The 22,141-nt window shown below is 46.2% G+C and overlaps 2 protein-coding genes across 2 annotated transcripts; both read right to left on the bottom strand.

The window, feature by feature from the left end:
• Positions 1-243: 243 nt before the first annotated feature.
• LOC121843231 (somatostatin receptor type 5-like) lies at positions 244-8,682 on the bottom strand. The gene is made up of 6 exons (XM_042312804.1): positions 8,659-8,682; positions 8,170-8,556; positions 6,819-7,008; positions 5,809-5,891; positions 5,392-5,541; positions 244-428 (listed from the first exon to the last, which is right to left on the bottom strand). Exons 1-6 carry the CDS (start codon positions 8,680-8,682, stop codon positions 345-347), a joined length of 918 nt encoding a protein of 305 aa, XP_042168738.1. The 3' UTR covers positions 244-344.
• Positions 8,683-9,270: 588 nt separating this feature from the next.
• Positions 9,271-9,637, bottom strand: LOC121843230 (somatostatin-like receptor F_48D10.1). Its single transcript, XM_042312803.1, has one exon. The coding sequence runs from the start codon at positions 9,610-9,612 to the stop codon at positions 9,271-9,273; it is 342 nt and encodes a 113-aa protein (XP_042168737.1). The 5' UTR covers positions 9,613-9,637.
• Between the last annotated feature and the right edge of the window lie 12,504 nt (positions 9,638-22,141).

The raw sequence follows: 22,141 nt of genomic DNA, 5'->3' as shown, positions 1-22,141 counted from the left end.
AGTGAAGAACAAACACCATTGTAAATACAACCCATATTTATGCTTATTTATTTTATCTTGTGTCCTTTAACCATTTGTAAAAAACACTGTATATATATATAATATGACATTTGTAATGTCTTTACTGTTTTGAAACTTCTGTATGTGTAATGTTTACTGTTAATTTGTATTGTTTATTTCACTTTTGTATATTATCTACCTCACTTGCTTTGGCAATGTTAACACATGTTTCCCACAGAGAGAGAGACAGAGAGAGAAACAGAGAGAGAGACAGAGAGAGAGACACAGACAGAGACACAGACATAGACACACAGAGAGACTTCAAACCGGCCAATCAGGAGAGTTTAAAGCGAGGACTGGCAAATCACAGTGGGCCCTGAGGGCCTTGTTTTCTCCCCTGGGCTACCACAAGGCTCCAATTGGACGGCCTGCAGAGACAAGAGGCAAGAGACAGTGGCACCTCAGGTGTGCGTTCGTGCCTGCGTGTGTGTGTGTGTGTGTGTGTGTGTGTGTGTGTGTGTGTGTGTGTGTGTGTGTGTGTGTGTGTGTGTGTGTGTGTGTGTGTGTGTGTGTGTGTGCAACATGGAGAGTGTGATCCATAATGATTGACTGAAACAGAACAAAATAAAGAGAGCTCCTGTTCACCTCAATACCAGCTTTCTATTTCAATCTGTTTCCTTTAGAGCTGAATCACACAAAAGGACTTTAACCAGAAGCAATCTGTCTGCTACAACAACTCAATCACACTGCTTACTGTGGTACGACAGGGGGAAACACACACACACACACACCTCTATATGTTGCAACCATATTGAGCAGGTTGGACACTGTTCTGTCCTCCTCTCCCCGTTTTCACTCTTCCTCAATCACCCCCTCTCTCTCTCTATCCCTCTCTCCATCTCCCCCTGTACAACCCTCTCTCTCTATCCCTCTCTCCATCTCCCCCTGTACAACCCTCTCTCTCTATCCCTCTCTCCATCTCCCCTGTACAACCCTCTCTCTCTATCCCTCTCTCCATCTCCCCTGTACAACCCAAAATCTCTCTATATCCCTCTCTCCATTCCTCTCTCTCTCCATCCCTCTCTCTCTCCCAAAATCTCTCTCTCTGTACTCTCTCTCCTCTCTATCCCTCTCTATATATCCCTCTCTCTCTCCTCTCTCTCTCTCTCTCTCCTCTGAAAAACTCCACAGTGCCACACAGCAGAAAAGGGCAACCAGTCTCCATCTCCCCCTGTACAACCCTCTCTCTCTATCCCTCTCTCCATCTCCCCCTGTACAACCCTCTCTCTATATCCCTCCCTCTCTCCATCTCCCCTGTACAACCCTCTCTCTCTCCCTCTCTCCATCTCCCCTGTACAACCCTCTCTCTCCCAGAGAGACTCTCCATCCCTCTCCATCTCCCCCTGTATATCCCCCTGTCTCCACCCTCTCTCTATCCCTCTCTCTCTCCCTCTCTCCATCCCCTGCGTGTACAACCCTCTCTCTCCCTGTCCTCTCTCCTCCCATCTCCCCTGTACAACCCTCTCTCTATCTCTGTCTCCTCTCTCCATCTCCCCTGTACAACCCTCTCTATATCCCTCTCTCCTCCTATTCTCTCTCTCCATCTCCCCCCTGTACAACCCTCTCTCTCTATCCCTCTCTCTGCTCAACTCTCTCTCATCTCCCCCTGTCTCCATCTCCCCTGTACACCTCTCTCTATATCCCTCTCTCCCTCTCTCTCTCCTCTCTCTCCCATCTCCCCCTGTACAACCCTCTCTCTCTATCCCCTCTCCATTCCTCTCTCTCTCCATCTCCCCTGTACAACCCTCTCTATATCCTCTCTCCATCCTCTCTCTCCATCCCCTCTACATCTCCTCTCTCTCCATCCCTCTCTCTCTCCCCTCTCTCTCTCCCTCCCCATCCCCTCTCCATCCCTCTCTCTCTCCCCCTCCCTCTCTCTCCATCCCTCTCTCCCATCCCTCTCTCTCCCTCCATCCCTCTCTCTCCATCCATCTCTCTCTCCATCCCTCTCTCTCCATCTCTCTCTCTCCATCCCTCTCTCTCCATCCCTCTCTCTCCATCCCATCTCTCTCATCCCTCTCTCTCCCCTCCATCCCTCTCTCTCTCCATCCCTCTCTCTCCATCCCTCTCCATCTCTCCATCCCTCTCTCTCCATCCATCTCTCTCTACAACCCTCTCTCTCTCCATCCCTCTCCATCTCCCATCCCTCTCTCTCTCCATCCCTCTCTCCCATCCCTCTCTCTCTCTTCTCCCTCCTCTCTCTCCATCCCTCTCTCTCCATCCCTCTCTCTCATCATCCCTCTCTCTCCATCCCCCTCAACCCTCTCTCTCTATCCCTCTCTCTCTCATCCCTCTCTCTCCCCTCCCTCTCTCTCTCCATCCCTCCCCCTCTCAATCCCTCTCTCTCCATCCCTCTCTCTCTCTCCCTCTCTCCATCTCTCTCTCTCTCCATCCCTCCTCTCTCATCCCTCTCTCTCTCCATCCCTCTCTCTCCTCTCTCTATATATCCCTCTCTACATCCCTCTCTCTCTCTCTCTCTCTCCATCTCCCTGTACAACCCTCTCTCATCCCTCTCTCTCTCCTCTCTCTCTCCATCTCCCCTGTACAACCCTCTCTCTATATCCCTCTCTCTCCCTCTCTCTCCATCTCCCCCTGTACAACCCTCTCTCTATATCCCTCTCTCCATCCCTCTCTCTCCTCTCTCTCTCCATCTCCCCTGTACAACCCTCTCTATATCCCCCTCTCCATTCCTCTCTCTCTCCATCTCCCCTGTACAACCCTCTCTCTATATCCGTCTCTCCATCCCTCTCTCTACATCCCTCTCTCTCCATCCCTCTCTCTCCAACCCTCTCTCTATATCCCTCTCTACATCCCTCTCTCTCTCCTCCTCTCTCTCCATCTCCCCTGTACAACCCTCTCTATATCCCTCTCTCCATTCCTCTCTCTCTCCATCCCTCTCTCTCCATCCCTCTCTCTCTCCATTCCTCTCTCTCTCCATCCCTCTCTCTCCATCCCTCTCTCTCCATCCCTCTCTCTCCATCCCTCTCTCTCCATCCCTCTCTCTCTCCATCCCTCTCTCTCCCATCCCTCTCTCTCCATCCCTCTCTCTCCATCCCTCTCTCTCCCATCCCTCTCTCTCCATCCCTCTCTCTCATCCTCTCTCTCTCCATCCCTCTCTCCATCCCTCTCTCTCCATCCCTCTCTCTCCATCCCTCTCTCTCCATCCCTCTCTCTCTCCATCCCTCTCTCTCCATCCCTCTCTCTCCATCCCTCTCTCTCCATCCCTCTCTCTCTCCATCCCTCTCTCTCCATCCCTCTCTCTCCATCCCTCTCTCTCTCCATCCCTCTCTCTCCATCCCTCTCTCTCATCCCTCTCTCTCCATCCCTCTCTCTCCATCCCCCCCTCTCTCTCTCTCCATCCCTCTCTCTCCATCCCTCTCTCCATCCCTCTCTCTCTCCATCCCTCTCTCTCCATCCCTCTCCTCTCTCTCCATCCCTCTCTCTCCATCCTCTCTCTCCATCCCTCTCTCTCTCCATCCCTCTCTCTCCATCCCTCTCTCTCCATCCCTCTCTCTCCATCCCTCTCTCTCTCCATCCCTCTCTCCATCCCTCTCTCTCCATCCCTCTCTCTCCATCCCTCCCTCTCCCTCTCTCATCCCTCTCTCTCTCCATCCCTCTCTCTCATCCCTCTCTCTCCATCCCTCTCTCTCCATCCCTCTCTCTCTCCATCCCTCTCTCTCTCCATCCCTCTCTCTCCATCCCCTCTCTCTCCATCCCTCTCTCTCCATCCCTCTCTCTCCATCCCTCTCTCTCTCCATCCCTCTCTCTCCATCCCTCTCTCTCTCCATCCCTCTCTCTCTCCATCCCTCTCTCTCTCATCCCTCTCTCTCCATCCCTCTCTCTCTCCATCCCTCTCTCTCCATCCCTCTCTCTCTCCATCCCTCTCTCTCTCCATCCCTCTCTCTCCATCCCTCTCTCTCTCCATCCCTCTCTCTCCATCCCTCTCTCTCCATCCCTCTCTCCCATCCCTCTCTCTCCATCCCCTCTCTCTCCATCTCTCCATCCCTCTCTCTCCCATCCCTCTCTGTCCATCCCTCTCTCTTTCCATTAAATAGACTCAAACTCTGATACCATCCACTCTGTCATATATACACTACTACTGGGACCACAGTAATAAACATATATACACTACTACTGGGACCACAGTAATAAACATATATACACTCCTACTGAGACCACAGTAATAAACATATATACACTACTACTGAGACCACAGTAATAAACATATATACACTCCTACTGAGACCACAGTAATAAACATATATACACTCCTACTGAGACCACAGTAATAAACATATATACACTACTACTGAGACCACAGCACCAGTAATACCCGCTCCCTATAGCACACACTGATTGGTCCTCCTCCCCTCCCTATACCACACACTGATTGGTCCTCCTCCCCTCCCTATACCACACACTGATTGGTCCTCCTCCCCTCCCTATACCACACACTGATTGGTCCTCCTCCCCTCCCTATACTATACACTGATTGGTCCTCCTCCCTCCCTATACCACACTGATTGGTCCTCCTCCTCCCTATACTTGGTCCTCCTCCCCTCCTCCCTATACTCCTCCTCCCTATACACACTGATTGGTCCTCCTCCCTCCCTATACTACACACTGATTGGTCCTCCTCCCTCCCTATACCACACACTGATTGGTCCTCCTCCCTCCCTATACTACACACTGATTGGTCCTCCTCCTCCCTATACTATACACTGATTGGTCCTCCTCCTCCCCTATACTACACACTGATTGGTCCTCCTCCCCTCCCTATACCACACACACTGATTGGTCCTCCTCCTCCCTATACTATACACTGATTGGTCCTCCTCCCTCCCTATACTATACACTGATTGGTCCTCCTCCCCTCCCTATACTATACACTGATTGGTCCTCCTCCCCCTCCCTATACTATACACTGATTGGTCCTCCTCCCCTCCCTATACTATACACTGATTGGTCCTCCTCCCCTCCCTATACTATACACTGATTGGTCCTCCTCCTCCCTATACTATACACTGATTGGTCCTCCTCCCCTCCCTATACTATACACTGATTGGTCCTCCTCCCCTCCCTATACTATACACTGATTGGTCCTCCTCCCCTCCCTATACTATACACTGATTGGTCCTCCTCCCCCTCCCTATACTATACACTGATTGGTCCTCCTCCCCTCCCTATACTATACACTGATTGGTCCTCCTCCCCCTCCCTATACTATACACTGATTGGTCCTCCTCCCCCTCCCTATACTATACACTGATTGGTCCTCCTCCCCTCCACTCCAAGCTGGCTGCTGTGTGCCGTGTGTCACTCCCTCCTCACCTGGCTATTCTGTGGTGTGTGTCCGTTGTGTCCATCATGGTTCCTAGGCGACAGGAAGGAGTCGTCTCTTGTCGTCTCTCTAGTTTTCTCCATCCTCGGGGCGCTGGGGTCACCATCCTCCACGCCGTTGGCCTTCCGCACGCACAGAACCTTCCGGAAGAAATCAAGCACATGGGACCGGGAAGACGATGCACTGTGGTGAGCACTGAGAAAAACTGGTATTTTATATAAATACAGAACATGTACTAATAAATGTCTATTCTATGAAATAACAGATTGTTCTGTGAAGGGGATGGTGCTGCTGGCCATGAAGTACCTCCAGGTCCCCAGGTCTTCCTCGCAAAAGAGCTTTCAAGCCTCAAGTATCTTTTCCTGTTTAAATAAAGGTGAAAATAAGGTTGAATAAATCATAACCACCTTTCTGAAGCTCTGTCTGAAGTTGTCTGACAGGAAGCCATAGAGCAGAGGGTTGGCACAGGAGTTAACATAGGACAGGATGACTGGGGAGTAGAGACAAAACTAATGGTCAATGTCTGTCTCACACTTTTATCCTTCTCTCTCTCTCCCACCTCTCTTTCTCACTCTCTCTCTCCCACCTCTCTTTCTCACTCTCTCTCTCTCACCTCTCTCTCTCTCTCCCACCTCTCTCACCTCTCTCTCTCTCCCACCTCTCTCTCTCTCTCTCTCTCTCTCTCTCCCACCTCTCTCTCCCACCTCTCTTTCTCTCTCTCTCTCACTCTCTCTCTCTCTCTCTTTCTCTCTCTCTCACCTCTCTCTCTCCCACCTCTTTCTCTCGCTCTCCTTCTCTCTCTCCCACCTGTCTCTCTCTCTCCTTCTCTCTCTCCCACCTCTCTCTCTCTCTTTCTCTCTTTCTCTCTCTCTCTCCCACCTCTCTCTCTCTTCTCTGTTTCTCTCTCTCTCCCACCTCTCTCTCTCTCTCCCCCACCTCTCTCTCCCTCTCGCTCTCCCCTCTCTCTCTCTCTCTCCCCCACCTCTCTCTCTCTGTTTCTCTCTCTCTATCCCATCCCTCTTTCCCCTTTCCTCCCCCCTCTCCTCCCCTTCTTTTCCCTCTCCTCCCCCTCTTTTCCCATCTCCTCCCCTCTCCCCATTCCTCCCCCTCGTTCCCTCTCTTTCCCTTCTGTTTCCCCTCTCATCCCCATTTCCCCATTCCCTCCCCTCTTCCCCCTTTCCCCTCTCCTCCACATCTCCTCCCCCTCTTTCCCCTCTCCTCCCCATCTCCTCCCCCTCTTTCCCCTCTCCTCCCATCTCCTCCCCCTCTTTCCACTCTTTCCCTCTTTTCCCCTCTCCTCCTCTCTACAACCCTTTCCCCTTAGGGTTAGAGTGAGTGTAGCCTATTCCCCATAGGGCTCTGGTAAACAGTAGTACACTACACAGGGATTAGGGTGCTATTAGGTTTCTTCTGGTACCAGAGAAGAAGTAGACGCCGGCGGTCACGGAGGACTCTGGGATGATGATGATGAGGTTGATGATGTTGATGATGAAGAAGGGGAGCCAGCAGAGGACGAAGACCACCACGATGATCACCACCATACGGGTCACCTTGCGCTCTGACCGCCGGCGCTTGGTGAAGCCCGCCCGCACACCTGAAGACTTCACCTGGAGGAGGAACAAAATGGTGTTGGTTAGAGAAGGGAACGTTGCAGCAGAATATCTCTTACATACAAATAGGTCAATATAAAACACACACAGAAAAGAATGGTTGGAATGACAAAACAGAACAAAATAATATTCCGGAATGCTTTCTCACACACCTTGAAGATAATGACCAGAAAACCAGCCAGGTCACCCGGGACACAAGTCAGTATTAGTCCATCCAGGTCTGAGGTGGGGAGGTGGTGTGGAAACAGACCACTAGGGGCACCAGTGAGTGCATTCAAGTAGGTTGGGGTTTTGATGGGGTGTTGTAGATGGGTGAAAGCATCTGCCTCTGGTGCAAAGGTTGTATGTTCAAATCCAGCAATATAAGGTTGTTTTTTAAAATCTTTGTTTGAAGCCCAACCCAAACCTTAACCATTCAGAGTTAATACCATTCAGAGTAACCTTAACCATTCAGAGTTAATACCCAAACCTAACCATTCAACCATTCCAGAGTTAATACCCTAACCCATTAACCATTCAGAGTTAATACCCAAACCTTAACCATTCAACCATTCAGAGTTAATACCTTAACCAAAGTTAATACCTTAACCATTCAGAGTTAATACCCATTCAGAGTTAATACCAAACCTTTCAGAGTTAATACCCAAACCTTAACCATTCAGAGTTAATACCCTAACCTTAACCATTAACCAGAGTTAATACCTAACCTTAACCATTCAGAGTTAATACCCAAACCTTAACCATTCAGAGTTAATACCTAACCTTAACCATTCAGAGTTAATACCTAACCTAACCATTCAGAGTTAATACCTAAACCTTAACCATTCAGAGTTAATACCCAAACCTTAAATTCTTAACCATTCAGAGTTAATGCCTAAATGTAACCTTAAACACTTAAAAATTTGACGTTTAGGAGAAGCATGGATAAACGTCTAATTCTGAGGTGAGACTGTGAGAGCTTGTTGCACAAAACAACAACACAGAGAAGCATTTAATGACCAAATGAAAGAAACATCCTCTGTCAGAGTTCAAACAGCCGAACCAAACATGTCTAATAATGCAGTCTTGACCACAACGAGCAACCAAAACAAAGGTACTGTAGCTAACACAGAAACACAGAAGAAAACCAGAATGATTTGGACCTATGACCCCCCCCACCTTAACCACGATGAGCAGGTAGCAGAGACAGATGACCAGGAGCGGTCCGAAGAACCCCAGCGTAGCTGTGTACAGGATAAACACGGTCGACCACACATCCTGCGGCTCCGGCCAGCTAATGTTACACGAGTTGAACGTGTCCTGAACGCCGGAGAACACGACCACGGGCAGGACGACCACCAACGACAACGCCCACACCGCAGCGCTCACCACCTTCGCCACTCGCGGTCGCCGCCATTTTGTAGACCGTATGGGGTGGACCACGGCCAGGTAGCGGTCGATAGACATCACGGTCAGGCAGAAGATGGAGGTGAACTGGCTCATGGAGTCAGCGGTCATCAGCATGCGACACAGGAAGGAGCCGAACGGCCAGTAGGAGAGAACGTTCTGGAAGGAGGAGGAGGAAGAGGAAGAGGAGGAAGAAAAAGATATTACTTCATTGTAAGTTGTCTTCTGCTTTATTCAAACCCCTCAGAAAGACAAACAGACACAGAGGTTGGCGCAGAGGGCCATTTACAGCTTAAGTGCCTTGCTTAAGGGCACAACGGCCAGAGATTAGATGGCATCTTGGACACTGATGCCAGATACCTTTCAGTTACCCTTACTCCAGACCAGATGTTGCCTTGTCGGAGCTAGGATTCAAACCGAAAACCCTCTGGTTGCTGGCCCACTCCTCTAACCTCTAGCCTCTAATCTCTAGGCTACCTGGGTGGTGAGGAAGGGAGTCCCAGGGTGTACAGTGTGTCTCTAACCTCTGACCTCTGACCTCTATGCTACCTGGGTGGTGAGGAAGGGAAATCCCAGGGTGTACAGTTCATCTCTGACCTCTAAACTCTGACCTCTATGCTACCTGGGTGGTGAGGAAGGAAATCCTAGGGTGTACAGTGTGTCTCTAACCTCTGACCTCTGACCTCTATGCTACCTGGGTGGTGAGGAAGGGAAATCCCAGGGTGTACAGTTCATCTCTGACCTCTAAACTCTGACCTCTATGCTACCTGGGTGGTGAGGAAGGGAAGTCCCAGGATGTAGAGTTAATCTCTAAACTCTGACCTCTAGGCTACCTGGGTGGTGAGGAAGGGAAGTCCCAGGATGTAGAGTTCTCTAAACTCTGACCTCTGCGACTGCCAGGTTCAGAATATAGATGTTGGTGACGGTCTTCATCTTGGCGTAGCGTAGCACCACGTAGATGGCCAGGGTGTTACCGATCAGGCCGACCACGAACACACTCAGGGAGATGACCGCAGTCATCAGGGTACTGCTGCCCTGGAACGGGACACTCTGACTGGACACGTTGGAGGAGGAACTGGGGAACAAGGATGGGGAGGGGAAGGACGGGGTTGCAGGACCAGAATCAGGGTAGGAGTAGTGATAGCCCAGGTTGGGAGTGGAGGTGTCGGGGTCACCAGAGAGCAGTGTCCAGCCTGTCCTGTCCAGAGGCTCCATTGTGGATGTAGGGTGTGTAGGAGAGGGGAGGGAGGGAGGGAGGGAGGGAGGGAGGGAGGGAGGGAGGGAGGGAGGGAGGAGACCTTCAGACCTGCATCAGAAGAGACAGAAAAGTAAAAGAGGTGTGTGAGTCTCTGTGATAAAAGGAATGCAACTCTGTCTACTGTAAAACTCCAGTAAAAATGTATGATTGTGTGTGTGTGTGTGTGCGTGCGTGCGTGCGTGTGTGCGTGCGTGCGTGCGTGTGTGCGTGTGTGTGTGTGTGTGTGTGTGTTAGTGATGCATGTGTCAGCTGTTTGTTCACCCACACCCATCCACAACCACCCGACTACATGTGTTGAAGTGAACATCTGAGGTCTCCACCCAATCCTGACCTGCGAATATAGAACATGCGCAGTACAGTTCCTGTTATCTTTTTCTGCCCAAGTTCCCAAAAGCATTTGGAGGCGGGCCGTCATTGTAAATAAGAATGTGTTCTAAACTGACTTGCCGAGTTAAATAAAGATGAAATAAAAATGTTCTAAATAAATAAAAATGTGTTTTGTATTTGGTGCGGATACGTCTAGGCCCTAAAGCTGAGACTTCTGCACTAATGGCAGATACAATTAATACATTAAAAACCTCAATGTCGTCTACTGATCTGAACGGCACAATGATAACACACTCATGCTGTTTTTTATTCCTTCTTTTCTCTGTTATACACTGACTGAGGGTTATGAGTCAACCTGCGCATCACTGGAGTGTGTGTGTACTGCAGAGCTTGGTATTCAGACATCCCACACATCCCACACATCCCACACATCCCAGACATCCCAGACATCCCAGACATCCCAGACATCCCAGACATCCCAGACATCCCAGACATCCCAGACATCCCAGACATCCCAGACATCCCAGACATCCCAGACATCCCAGTGCCCACTGAGAATACATGGTGGGCGGAGACACACACCGACGATTCCAAGGAGTTACACACACACACACACACACACACACACACACACACACGCTCAAAGACACACACAGTCACCTGTACTTGAACCTGACGCACTCCCTCTCTCTCTCTCTCTCTCACACACACACACACACACACACACACACACACACACGCTCAAAGACACACACATATATGCAGTCACCCGTACTTGAACCTGACGCACTCCCTCTCTCTCTCTCTCTCTCTCTCTCTCTCACACACACACACACACACACACACACACACACACACACACACACACACACACACACACACACACACACACACACTGCACATAACACTTTCCCACACTGTTTCCCTCTGATATAAGTGAATGTCAGTGTTTTTCCCCAGGCAGGGTGGGCCACTCCAGTCCTCTGGGTTCTGGTTGGCGTCACACTTTCCCCACATCCCTAGCAAACACAGCTGATTAATCAGATGGCATTCTAAACTGAAGATCATGATTAGGTGATTATTGGAGTCAGGTGTGTTAGCTGGGGCAAAACTGTGACACCAATCAGGCACCTGAGGACTGGAGTCGCCCACCCCTGTGTGTGTCCCCATCTCAGTCTCATAAAACAACTCAGGTTAGGCTAAGGGCTGGATTTCATCTAGACAGAGGAACGTCTGTGTTATAGTGCAATTTACATTTAAAGGTAACTTCCCGATTAAGTTGACATTTGCAGCGTTTATCCAAACGCGACAACATTCCCTTTAAAAGGTGCACGGAGGACTAAACGCGACAACATTCCCTTTAAAAGGTGCACGGAGGACTAAACGACAACATTCCCTTTAAAAGGTGCACGGAGGACTAAACGCGACAACATTCCCTTTAAAAGGTGCACGGAGGACTAAACGCGACAACATTCCCTTTAAAAGGTGCACGGAGGACTTTCCCTTTAAAAGGTGCACGGAGGACTAACAACATTCCCTTTAAAAGGTGCACGGAGGACTAAACATTCCCTTTAAAAGGTGCACGGAGGACTAAACGCGACAACATTCCCTTTAAAAGGTGCACGGAGGACTAAACGCGACAACATTCCCTTTAAAAGGTGCACGGAGGACTAAACGCGACAACATTCCCTTTAAAAGGTGCACGGAGGACTAAACGCAACATTCCCTTTAAAAGGTGCATTCCCTTTAAAACGTGCACGGAGGACTAAACGCGACAACATTCCCTTTAAAACGTGCACGGAGGACTAAACGCGACAACATTCCCTTTAAAACGTGCACGGAGGACTAAACGCGACAACATTCCCTTTAAAACGTGCACGGAGGACTAAACGCGAGCGGGTTGAAGCCCCTAACTGGAGCAGCCTGTAGTTCTGGACTTAAAAACACTTTCAATTTTCTTACATTTTTTTTATTTTATTTGACCTTTATTTATCTACTGTAAAACTCCAGTAAAAATGTATGATTGTGTGTGTGTGCGTGCGTGTGTGCGTGCGTGTGTGCGTGTGTGTGTGTGTGTGTGCGTTAGTGATGCATGTGTCAGCTGTTTGTTCACCCACACCCATCCACAACCGCCCGACTACATGTGATGAAGTGAACATCTGAGGTCTCCACCCAATCCTGACCTGCGAATATAGAACATGCGCAGTACAGTTCCTGTTATCTTTTTCTGCCCAAGTTCCCAAAAGCATTTGGAGGCGGGCCGTCATTGTAAATAAGAATGTGTTCTAAACTGACTTGCCGAGTTAAATAAAGATGAAATAAAAATGTTCTAAATAAATAAAAATGTGTTTTGTATTTGGTGCGGATACGTCTAGGCCCTAAAGCTGAGACTTCTGCACTAATGGCAGATACAATTAATACATTAAAAACCTCAATGTCGTCTACTGATCTGAACGGCACAATGATAACACACTCATGCTGTTTTTATTCCTTCTTTTCTCTGTTATACACTGACTGAGGGTTATGAGTCAACCTGCGCATCATCACTGGTATTCAGTCCCAGTCCCAGACATCCCACATCCCAGACATCCCAGACATCCCAGACATCCCAGACATCCCAGACATCCCAGAGACATCCCAGACATCCCAGACATATTCCCAGACATCCCAGACATCCCAGACATCCCAGACATCCCAGACATCCCAGACATCCCACACATCCCAGACATCCCAGACATCCCAGACATCCCACATCCCAGACATCCCAGACATCCCAGACATCCCAGTGCCCACTGAGAATACATGGTGGGCGGAGACACACACCGACGATTCCAAGGAGTTACACACACACACACACACACACACACACACACACACACACACACACACACACACGCTCAAAGACACACACATATATGCAGTCACCCGTACTTGAACCTGACGCACTCCCTCTCTCTCTCTCTCTCTCTCTCACACACACACACACACACACACACACACACACACACACACACACACACACACACACACACACTGCACATAACACTTTCCCACACTGTTTCCCTCTGATATAAGTGAATGTCAGTGTTTTCCCCAGGCAGGGTGGGCCACTCCAGTCCTCTGGGTTCTGGTTGGCGTCACACTTTCCCCACATCCCTAGCAAACACAGCTGATTAATCAGATGGCATTCTAAACTGAAGATCATGATTAGGTGATTATTGGAGTCAGGTGTGTTAGCTGGGGCAAAACTGTGACACCAATCAGGCACCTGAGGACTGGAGTCGCCCACCCCTGTGTGTGTCCCCATCTCAGTCTCATAAAACAACTCAGGTTAGGCTAAGGGCTGGATTTCATCTAGACAGAGGAACGTCTGTGTTATAGTGCAATTTACATTTAAAGGTAACTTCCCGATTAAGTTGACATTTGCAGCGTTTATCCAAACGCGACAACATTCCCCTTTAAAAGGTGCACGGAGGACTAAACGCGACAACATTCCCTTTAAAAGGTGCACGGAGGACTAAACGCGACAACATTCCCTTTAAAAGGTGCACGGAGGACTAAACGCGACAACATTCCCTTTAAAGGTGCACGGAGGACTAAACGCGACAACATTCCCTTTAAAAGGTGCACGGAGGACTAAACGCGACAACATTCCCTTTAAAAGGTGCACGGAGGACTAAACGCGACAACATTCCCTTTAAAAGGTGCACGGAGGACTAAACGCGACAACATTCCCTTTAAAAGGTGCACGGAGGACTAAACGCGACAACATTCCCTTTAAAACGTGCACGGAGGACTAAACGCGACAACATTCCCTTTAAAAGGTGCACGGAGGACTAAACGCGACAACATTCCCTTTAAAACGTGCACGGAGGACTAAACGCGACAACATTCCCTTTAAAACGTGCACGGAGGACTAAACGCGACAAGCATTCCCTTTAAAACTGTGCAGCCTGTAGGACTTAAAAACACTTTCAATTTTCCATTTTTTTTAAAGGTGACCTTTAGGACTAGACAAGTCAGTTCAGAACAAATTCTTCTTTATAATGGGTAGGAACAGTGGGGACTGCCTTGTTCAGAGGAAGTTCTTTTCAATGACGGCCTAGGAACAGTGCCTTGTTCAAAGGCAGAACGACAAATTCTTTCAGCTCGGGGAATAGAATAATCTCATTGGGTTTTAGTTCAGGATGAGACTCTTAATCTTTTCGAAACATTGTAATCATGTGCTTTACTGGTTGACCAGTTAGAAAAACAACATTAACATGTCAAATCAAATCAAATCAAATCAAATCAAATTTTATTTGTCACATACACATGGTTAGCAGATGTTAATGCGAGTGTAGCGAAATGCTTGTGCTTCTAGTTCCGACAATGCAGTAATAACGAGCAAGTAATCTAACTAACAATTCCAAAAAAAACTACTGTCTTATAACAGTGTAAGGGGATGAAGAATATGTACATGGATATATGAATGAGTGATTTCAGGAGCATAGGAAGATGCAGTTGTTCAGATTTATCGACACAGTATATACATATGAGATAAGTATTATCCAAGTGGCATTTAGTTCAGGATACATGTCTTAATCTTTCTCGGATGCAGTCGATGATATAGAGTACAGTATCAACTGTTGTGCATATGAGATGAACAATGTATGTCTCGGCCCTGGTTATGCTCTTACAGAATACAGGGTAGAGGATAATGAAGTGTAACACATGATAATGATGATCTTGATATACAACACCATCATCTTCTCCCAGAGGCTTTGTGTTGTTCAATATATTAATAACGCTGCTCTCACACTTCCTCTTTTTCTACACACTTACACACATATACACACACATACACACATATACACACTTACACACATATACACACATACACACATATACACACATACACACATATACACACATACACACACATACACACACATACACACACACATACACACACATACACACACATACACACATATACACACATACACACACATACACACATATACACACATACACACATACACACACATACACACACATACACACAAATACACACACATACACACACATACACACACATACACACATATACACACACATACACACATATACACACATTACACACATACACACACATACACACACATACACACACATACACACACATACACACATACACACACATACACACACATACACACACATACACACACATACACACATACACACACATACACACATACACACATACACACATACACACACATACACACACATACACACACATACACACACATACACACACATACACACATATACACACTTACACACATATACACACATACACACATATACACACATACACACATATACACACATACACACACATACACACACATACACACATATACACACATACACACACATACACACACATACACACATACACACACATACACACACATACACACATACACACACACACATACACACATACAGTGGGAGAACAAGTATTTGATACACTGCCGATTTTGCAGGTTTTCCTACTTACAAAGCATGTAGAGGTCTGTCATTTTTATCATAGGTACACTTCAACTGTGAGAGACTAAAACAAAAATCCAGAAAATCACATTGTATGATTTTTAAGTAATTAATTTGCATTTTATTGCATGACATAAGTATTTGATCACCTACCAACCAGTAAGAATTCCAGCTCTCACAGACCTGTTAGTTTTTCTTTAAGAAGCCCTCCTGTTCTCCACTCATTACCTGTATTAACTGCACCTGTTTGAACTCGTTACCTGTATAAAAGACACCTGTCCACACACTCAATCAAACAGACTCCAACCTCTCCACAATGGCCAAGACCAGGGGGCTGTGTAAGGACATCAGGGATAAAATTGTAGACCTGCACAAGGCTGGGATGGGCTACAGGACAATAGGCAAGCAGCTTGGTGAGAAGGCAACAACTGTTGGCGCAATTATTAGAAAATGGAAGAAGTTCAATATGACGGTCAATCACCCTCGGTCTGGGGCTCCATGCAAGATCTCACCTCGTGGGGCATCAATGATCATGAGAAGGTGAGGGATCAGCCCAGAACTACACGGCAGGACCTGGTCAATGACCTGAAAGAGAGCTGGGACCACAGTCTCAAAGAAAACCATTAGTAACACACTACGCCGTCATGGATTAAAATCCTGCAGCGCACGCAAGGTCCCCCTGCTGAAGCCAGCGCATGTCCAGGCCCGTCTGAAGTTTGCCAATGACCATCTGGATGATCCAGAGGAGGAATCGGAGAAGGTCATGTGGTCTGATGAGACAAAAATAGAGCTTTTAGGTCTAAACTCCACTCTCTGTGTTTGGAGGAAGAAGAAGAATGAGTACAACCCCAAGAACACCATCCTAACCGTGAAGCATGGAGGTGGAAACATCATTCTTTGGGGATGCTTCTCTGCAAAGGGGACAGGACGACTGCACCGTATTGAGGGGAGGATGGATGGGGCCATGTATCGCAAGATCTTGGCCAACAACCTCCTTCCCTCAGTAAGAGCATTGAAGATGGGTCGTGGCTGGGTCATCCAGCATGACAACGACCCAAAACACACAGCCAGGGCAACTGAGGAGTGGCTCCGTAAGAAGCATCTCAAGGTGTGGCCTAGCCAGTCTCCAGACCTGAACCCAATAGAAAATCTTTGGAGGGAGCTGAAAGTCCGTATTGCCCAGCGACAGCCCCGAAACCTGAAGGATCTGAAGAAGGTCTGTATGGAGGAGTGGGTCAAAATCCCTGCTGCAGTGTGTGCAAACCTGGTCAAGAACTACAGGAAACGTATGATCTCTGTAATTGCAAACAAAGGTTTCTGTACCAAATATTCAGTTCTGCTTTTCTGACGTATCAAATACTTATGTCATGCAATAAAATACAAATGAATTACTTAAAAATCATACAATGTGATTTTCTGGATTTTTGTTTTAGATTCCGTCTCTCACAGTTGAAGTGTACCTATGATAAAAAATGACAGACCTCTACATGCTTTGTAAGTAGGAAAACCTGCAAAATCGGCAGTGTATCAAATACTTCTCCCCACTGTATACACACAGACATACACACACACAGACATATACACACACTGCATGCTCACCCATGACATCGAGTAAACAACTAATCTAACTGCAACAGGCACGGGCATGCCGTGTTAACTGCCTTTTCTGCACGCTGTGTAAAAGCTGTGTCGGTAACTTAACCAGTCAGATGATATCATGGATAGGCCTGCCGTGTGTATGTTTCTACGTGCAGTTGGCTAGCGGTCGCTCAATGGCTGGAAGTCTACATGAACAGCTAGCATGCTAACGGTTCCTGTAGACTTCTATTCATTGCGCTAACAATAGTAAGCAATGGCTCCAGAAGCTACCTTCGACTGTCCTTCAAACTGCACGCAGAGACATAAAAATTGTCCACTAATTCGTCTGACTTTGGGTAAGTAGAAAAAAATGGCTTAACTGCCCAAATGTCGCACTGTCAGCATACACATAGACCTATGATCCGACTTCAACATATAGGAGTCTCAAACACCCTAACAAAACATGTTTTTTTGTCTCGATTATGTAGGCTATATGAGATTGTAGGTTATAAAATAATGTTAGGCAAAATTTTACCTGGCTTTAAGTGCGCATTCTCAAGGAAGCTTTAGTGGAAATTCAAATTCCGATGTATTAAATATAAATATAAATGTATTTCAAACTTTAAAGACAGCGAGAAGAAAGAGTCTAAAGATTTAGATGACTGAATCGATTTCCAAAGATGAAGGGAAAAAAGTCCGAAGATAAAAGTCCTTCTCTTCTCATGGTTCGCTCTGAAAACAATCAAAATCCTGAGAAAAACGTTACATCCCCCCAAAAAACGTGTATTTTCAATATTTCATGAAATATTTCAAATTCCAACCCGTTTTTTCGGTTGAGGTGAGAGAGCGGAGCGAACCTGACGCGCTCAGTCGCTGTCCATGGTTTTGGTACTGATCACTCTAGCGCAGCGTCTCTACTTCTCTCTCGCTCTGCTCGTCTTCCTACTTGGAGCACCGTTTTGATTTGAAGCATTACTTCATCACTGACTTAACCGGTGTCAGCTAACTATCTGACGGAAAGGTCACTATTATCCAAGGGAACGGTATCGGTCCATGTCTATGAACCGGAGTTTGAAAAACATAGGCTACTCTTCTGCTCTGGGTGTCGGCATCTCTCCGGATCTTCCTCACAACTTTTCCGCCTCACATAGCTTTTGCTCGCAGTGGTTTGAAACCCAGTCAAGTTGATCTGTAGGTTGATGCTATCCTATATAGCACCTCTCCTATGCGCTCCAGTCTCGCAGCCAGTCCCAACCGAGGCAGGCCCCACTGGGCACAGACGTCATTTCAACGTCTTGTTTAGATTTGCATTTGGTTGAGTTGTCAACTAACGTGAATTCAACTTGAATTCAACAAAAAATGGCACCATGTCATTTTATTAGGTGAAAAAATGGGTGAAAAAAAATAGGAAACACGCTGGAAACACGCTGATGTCTTTTTGCAAATCAAATCAATTTTCCACATTGATTATACGTCATCACTTTGGCTTTTTTTATAACTTGGAAACAACGTTGATTCAACCTGTTTTTATCTAGTGGGGCGGCTTTCCTTCGACACCTTCCCAGGAATGTCTCGCCTCAGTCGGGTAAGATCATGGAGGAAATGGGGGTCTGCTGTTGGATGTAAAGTGAATCACCTCCGCCCAAGGCTGTTCCTGGTCACCTTCAATATCTCATCAAGGTTTCTCAAAAGCACTCGACTTAGGGTAAGGGGTATGTTTTAACGTTGCCTTTTTTCTCTCAAGAAACACCTTTAGCAGATAAGTGCGTGTGACGGGGGAGCTCGCGCACGCAGGTTCTTTTTGGAGAGGGAGAGAGAGGGGGTCTGATTCCCGCGTACGGGGCAGAGGTATTTAACACTCGGCCGAGGAACGTGCGTGGCATTTATCCCGCTCTCAGATGACGTCACCAAGATGTTGCCGTGCAGGTTTCGCCCCTGCATTGTCTGCTCCGCACACAACCGTCCCTCACCCTACCCATTACCGATAAGACGCTCGTGTTGGTACTCGCTCACCTGCGCGCACACCATGCTGCGACTTAGAGAGTGAGAGAAAGAGGGAGGAAGAGGATGAGAGGTAAATTGAGGTCTGATGTACCGTAGTCTCCCCCCTGGAGAGGATCACGACTCAAATCCGTTCTACTAGGTTAGATGAACATGTCCCTCAATGAAACCCGTTGTTGTTCAATCAATCAATCAAATATATTTTAGTGCTTTTTACATCAGCAGTGGGCACAACATGCTTTAGTTACCCGCCTGAACCTCATAGAGAAAGCAATTCAGAAGTGCAGTATTCTTCTGACGCACTAGCAGCAACAAGGTATAGAGAAGTCTGATGTTGAATCAGCTGTAAAGTCTCACGCCAGATCAGATCAGAGCCCTGGAGGGTTCTAAAGAACACGTAGGCGGCAGGGTTCTGATCGCTCTCTCTCTCTCTCTCTCTCTCGCGCAGGTGTTACCTGACGCGGTTGACAGCTCTATATCGAGCGGGCACGACTGCGACTCCTCATCGTTACGTAATTACATTCTCTACGGGATGTCAGAAGGGGCGAGCCCTACACCCATACAGCCCTGTGCCCAACCTGCATACAGTTATCAGGATTTCCCCGCGCACACACACACACACACACACACACACACACACACACACACACACACACACACACACACACACACACACACACGCACACACACACAGAGAGACTTACTTAAGATTTAGATAACTCGGTCTTGGTAAAAGGAAACTTAATTTTCGATTGAGTGGAGAGCAATATTTTTTCTTCACTAACCAGATCAATATTTGTTCTCTCTCCTCTCCTCTCATCTCTTAATTATTCTCTCTCTCTCTCTCCCTCTCTCCCCCTCCCCACCCCCCCCTCTCTCTCTCTCTCTCTCTCTCTCTCTCTCCCCTCTCCCCTCCCCACTCCCCCTCTCTCTCGCTCTCTCCACTCAAACCCCTCTTTAATAGGAGAGGCTCTCCAGTCCAGTTAGTCCTGGCCATTGCTTCAGACTGGATAGAAGACTATAGGTTGTGTCCCGAATGGCACCCTATTCCCTATTTACCCTATTTATGGTGCACTACCTTTGACCAGGGCACCCTATTCCCTATTGTCTCTGGTTAAAAGTAGTGCACTACATAGGGATGCAACCTAGGACACTGATGTGTGAACTAACTAACCCCCTCTGGTGGTTCAAGTGTAGAGAAGCCCCTGATGGTTAACTGGTGTAGTCCCCTCCTGGTAAGGGTACATGGGTTAAGTAAACACTCTAATTCAAGTACGCTCTTGTATGCAAGTAAATATAGGCCTAGATTTATTTGCAGAATAAGGTAGAATAAAGTATAAATAGGTCGAATAAAGGTAGAATAAAGGTAGAATAGGGTAGAATAAAGGTAGAATAAAGGTAGAATAAAGGTAGAATAAAGGTAGAATAGGTTTAAATAAAGGTAGAATAAATGTAGAATAGGGTAGTATAAAGGTAGAATAAAGGTATAATAGGGTAGAATAAATGTAGAATAGGGTAGAATAAAGGTATAATAGGGTAGAATAAAGGTAGAATAAAGGTAGAATAAAGGTAGAATAAAGGTAGAATAGGGTAGAATAAATTTAGAATAGGGTAGAATAAAGGTAGAATAAAGGTATAATAGGGTAGAATAAAGGTAGAATAAAGTTAGAATAAAGGTAGAATAAAGGTAGAATAAAGATAAAGATATAATATGGTAGAATAAAGGTAGAATAAAGGTAGAATAGGGTAGAATAAAGGTAGAATAAAGGTATAATAGGGTAGAATAAAGGTAGAATAAAGGTAGAATAAAGGTAGAATAGGGTAGAATAAAGGTAGAATAAAGGTAGAATAAAGGTAGAATAGGGTAGAATAAAGGTAGAATAAAGGTAGAATAAAGGTAGGATAAAGGTAGAATAAAGGTAGAATAAAGGTAGAATAAAGGTAGAATAGGGTAGAATAAAGGTAGAATAGGGTAGAATAAAGGTAGAATAAAGGTATAATAGGGTAGAATAAAGGTAGAATAAAGGTAGAATAAAGTTAGAATAAAGGTAGAATAAAGGTAGAATAAAGATAGAATATGGTAGAATAAAGGTAGAATAAAGGTAGAATAAAGGTAGAATAGGGTAGAATAAAGGTAGAATAAAGGTATAATAGGGTAGAATAAAGGTAGAATAAAGGTAGAATAAAGGTAGAATAGGGTAGAATAAAGGTAGAATAAAGGTAGAATAAAGGTAGAATAAAGGTAGAATAAAGGTAGAATAAATGTAGAATAAAGGTAGAATAGGGTAGAATAAAGGTAGAATAAAGGTATAATAGGGTAGAATAAAGGTAGAATAAAGGTAGAATAGGGTAGAATAAAGGTAGAATAAAGGTAGAATATGGTAGAATAAAGGTAGAATAAAGGTAGAATAAAGGTAGAATAAAGGTAGAATAGGTAGAATAAAGGTAGAATAGGGTAGAATAAAGGTAGAATAAGAATAAAGGTAGAATAAAGGTAGAATAGGGTAGAATAAAGGTAGAATAGGGTAGAATAAAGGTAGAATAAAGGTAGAATAAAGGTAGAATAGGATAGAATAAAGTTAGAATAAGGTAGAATAAAGGTAGAATAAAGGTAGAATAAGGTAGGATAAAGGTAGAATAAAGGTATAATATGGTAGAATAAAGGTAGAATAGGGTAGAATAAAGGTAGAATAGGGTAGAATAAAGGTAGAATAGGGTAGAATAGAGAAGCAGTCTAACTCAGGGAATTTCTATGTTGTGAAGCAGTCTAACTCAGGGAATTTCTAATCAGTTGTGAATTTCTATGTTGTGAGTCTAACTCAGGGAATATTTATGTTGTGAAGCAGTCTAACTCAGTGAATTTTATGTTGTGAAGCAGTCTAACTCAGGGAATATTTATGTTGTGAAGCAGTCTAACTCAGGGAATTTTTATGTTGTGAAGCAGTCTAACTCAGGGAATATTTATGTTGTGAATCCTTTGTCTTTATTCAGGGACGAATCAGGTTGTCTCTACAGAATTGAGATCATTCAACAGTCAAG

Source organism: Oncorhynchus tshawytscha, unplaced genomic scaffold (genome assembly GCF_018296145.1).
Source record: "Oncorhynchus tshawytscha isolate Ot180627B unplaced genomic scaffold, Otsh_v2.0 Un_contig_3816_pilon_pilon, whole genome shotgun sequence".
Classification (NCBI taxonomy): Eukaryota; Metazoa; Chordata; class Actinopteri; order Salmoniformes; family Salmonidae; genus Oncorhynchus; species Oncorhynchus tshawytscha.
The sequence above is the reverse complement of the archived record's forward strand: the minus strand, read 5'-3'. Positions and strand labels throughout refer to the sequence as shown.

Excerpts from the sequence above, each read along its gene's own strand:
- LOC121843231 (XM_042312804.1), bottom strand. The coding sequence starts at position 8,682 with ATGGCCCTCTGCGCCAACCTCTGT. Across the intron at positions 8,557-8,658 it reads CCCTCTGCGCCAACCTCTGT|AACGTTCTCTCCTACTGGCC; the intron begins GTCTGTTTGTCT and ends TCCTCCTTCCAG. Across the intron at positions 5,542-5,808 it reads TCAGACAGAGCTTCAGAAAG|GTTCTGTGCGTGCGGAAGGC; the intron begins GTGGTTATGATT and ends TTCTTCCGGAAG.
- LOC121843230 (XM_042312803.1), bottom strand. The coding sequence starts at position 9,612 with ATGGAGCCTCTGGACAGGACAGGCTGGACACTGCTCTCTGGTGACCCC.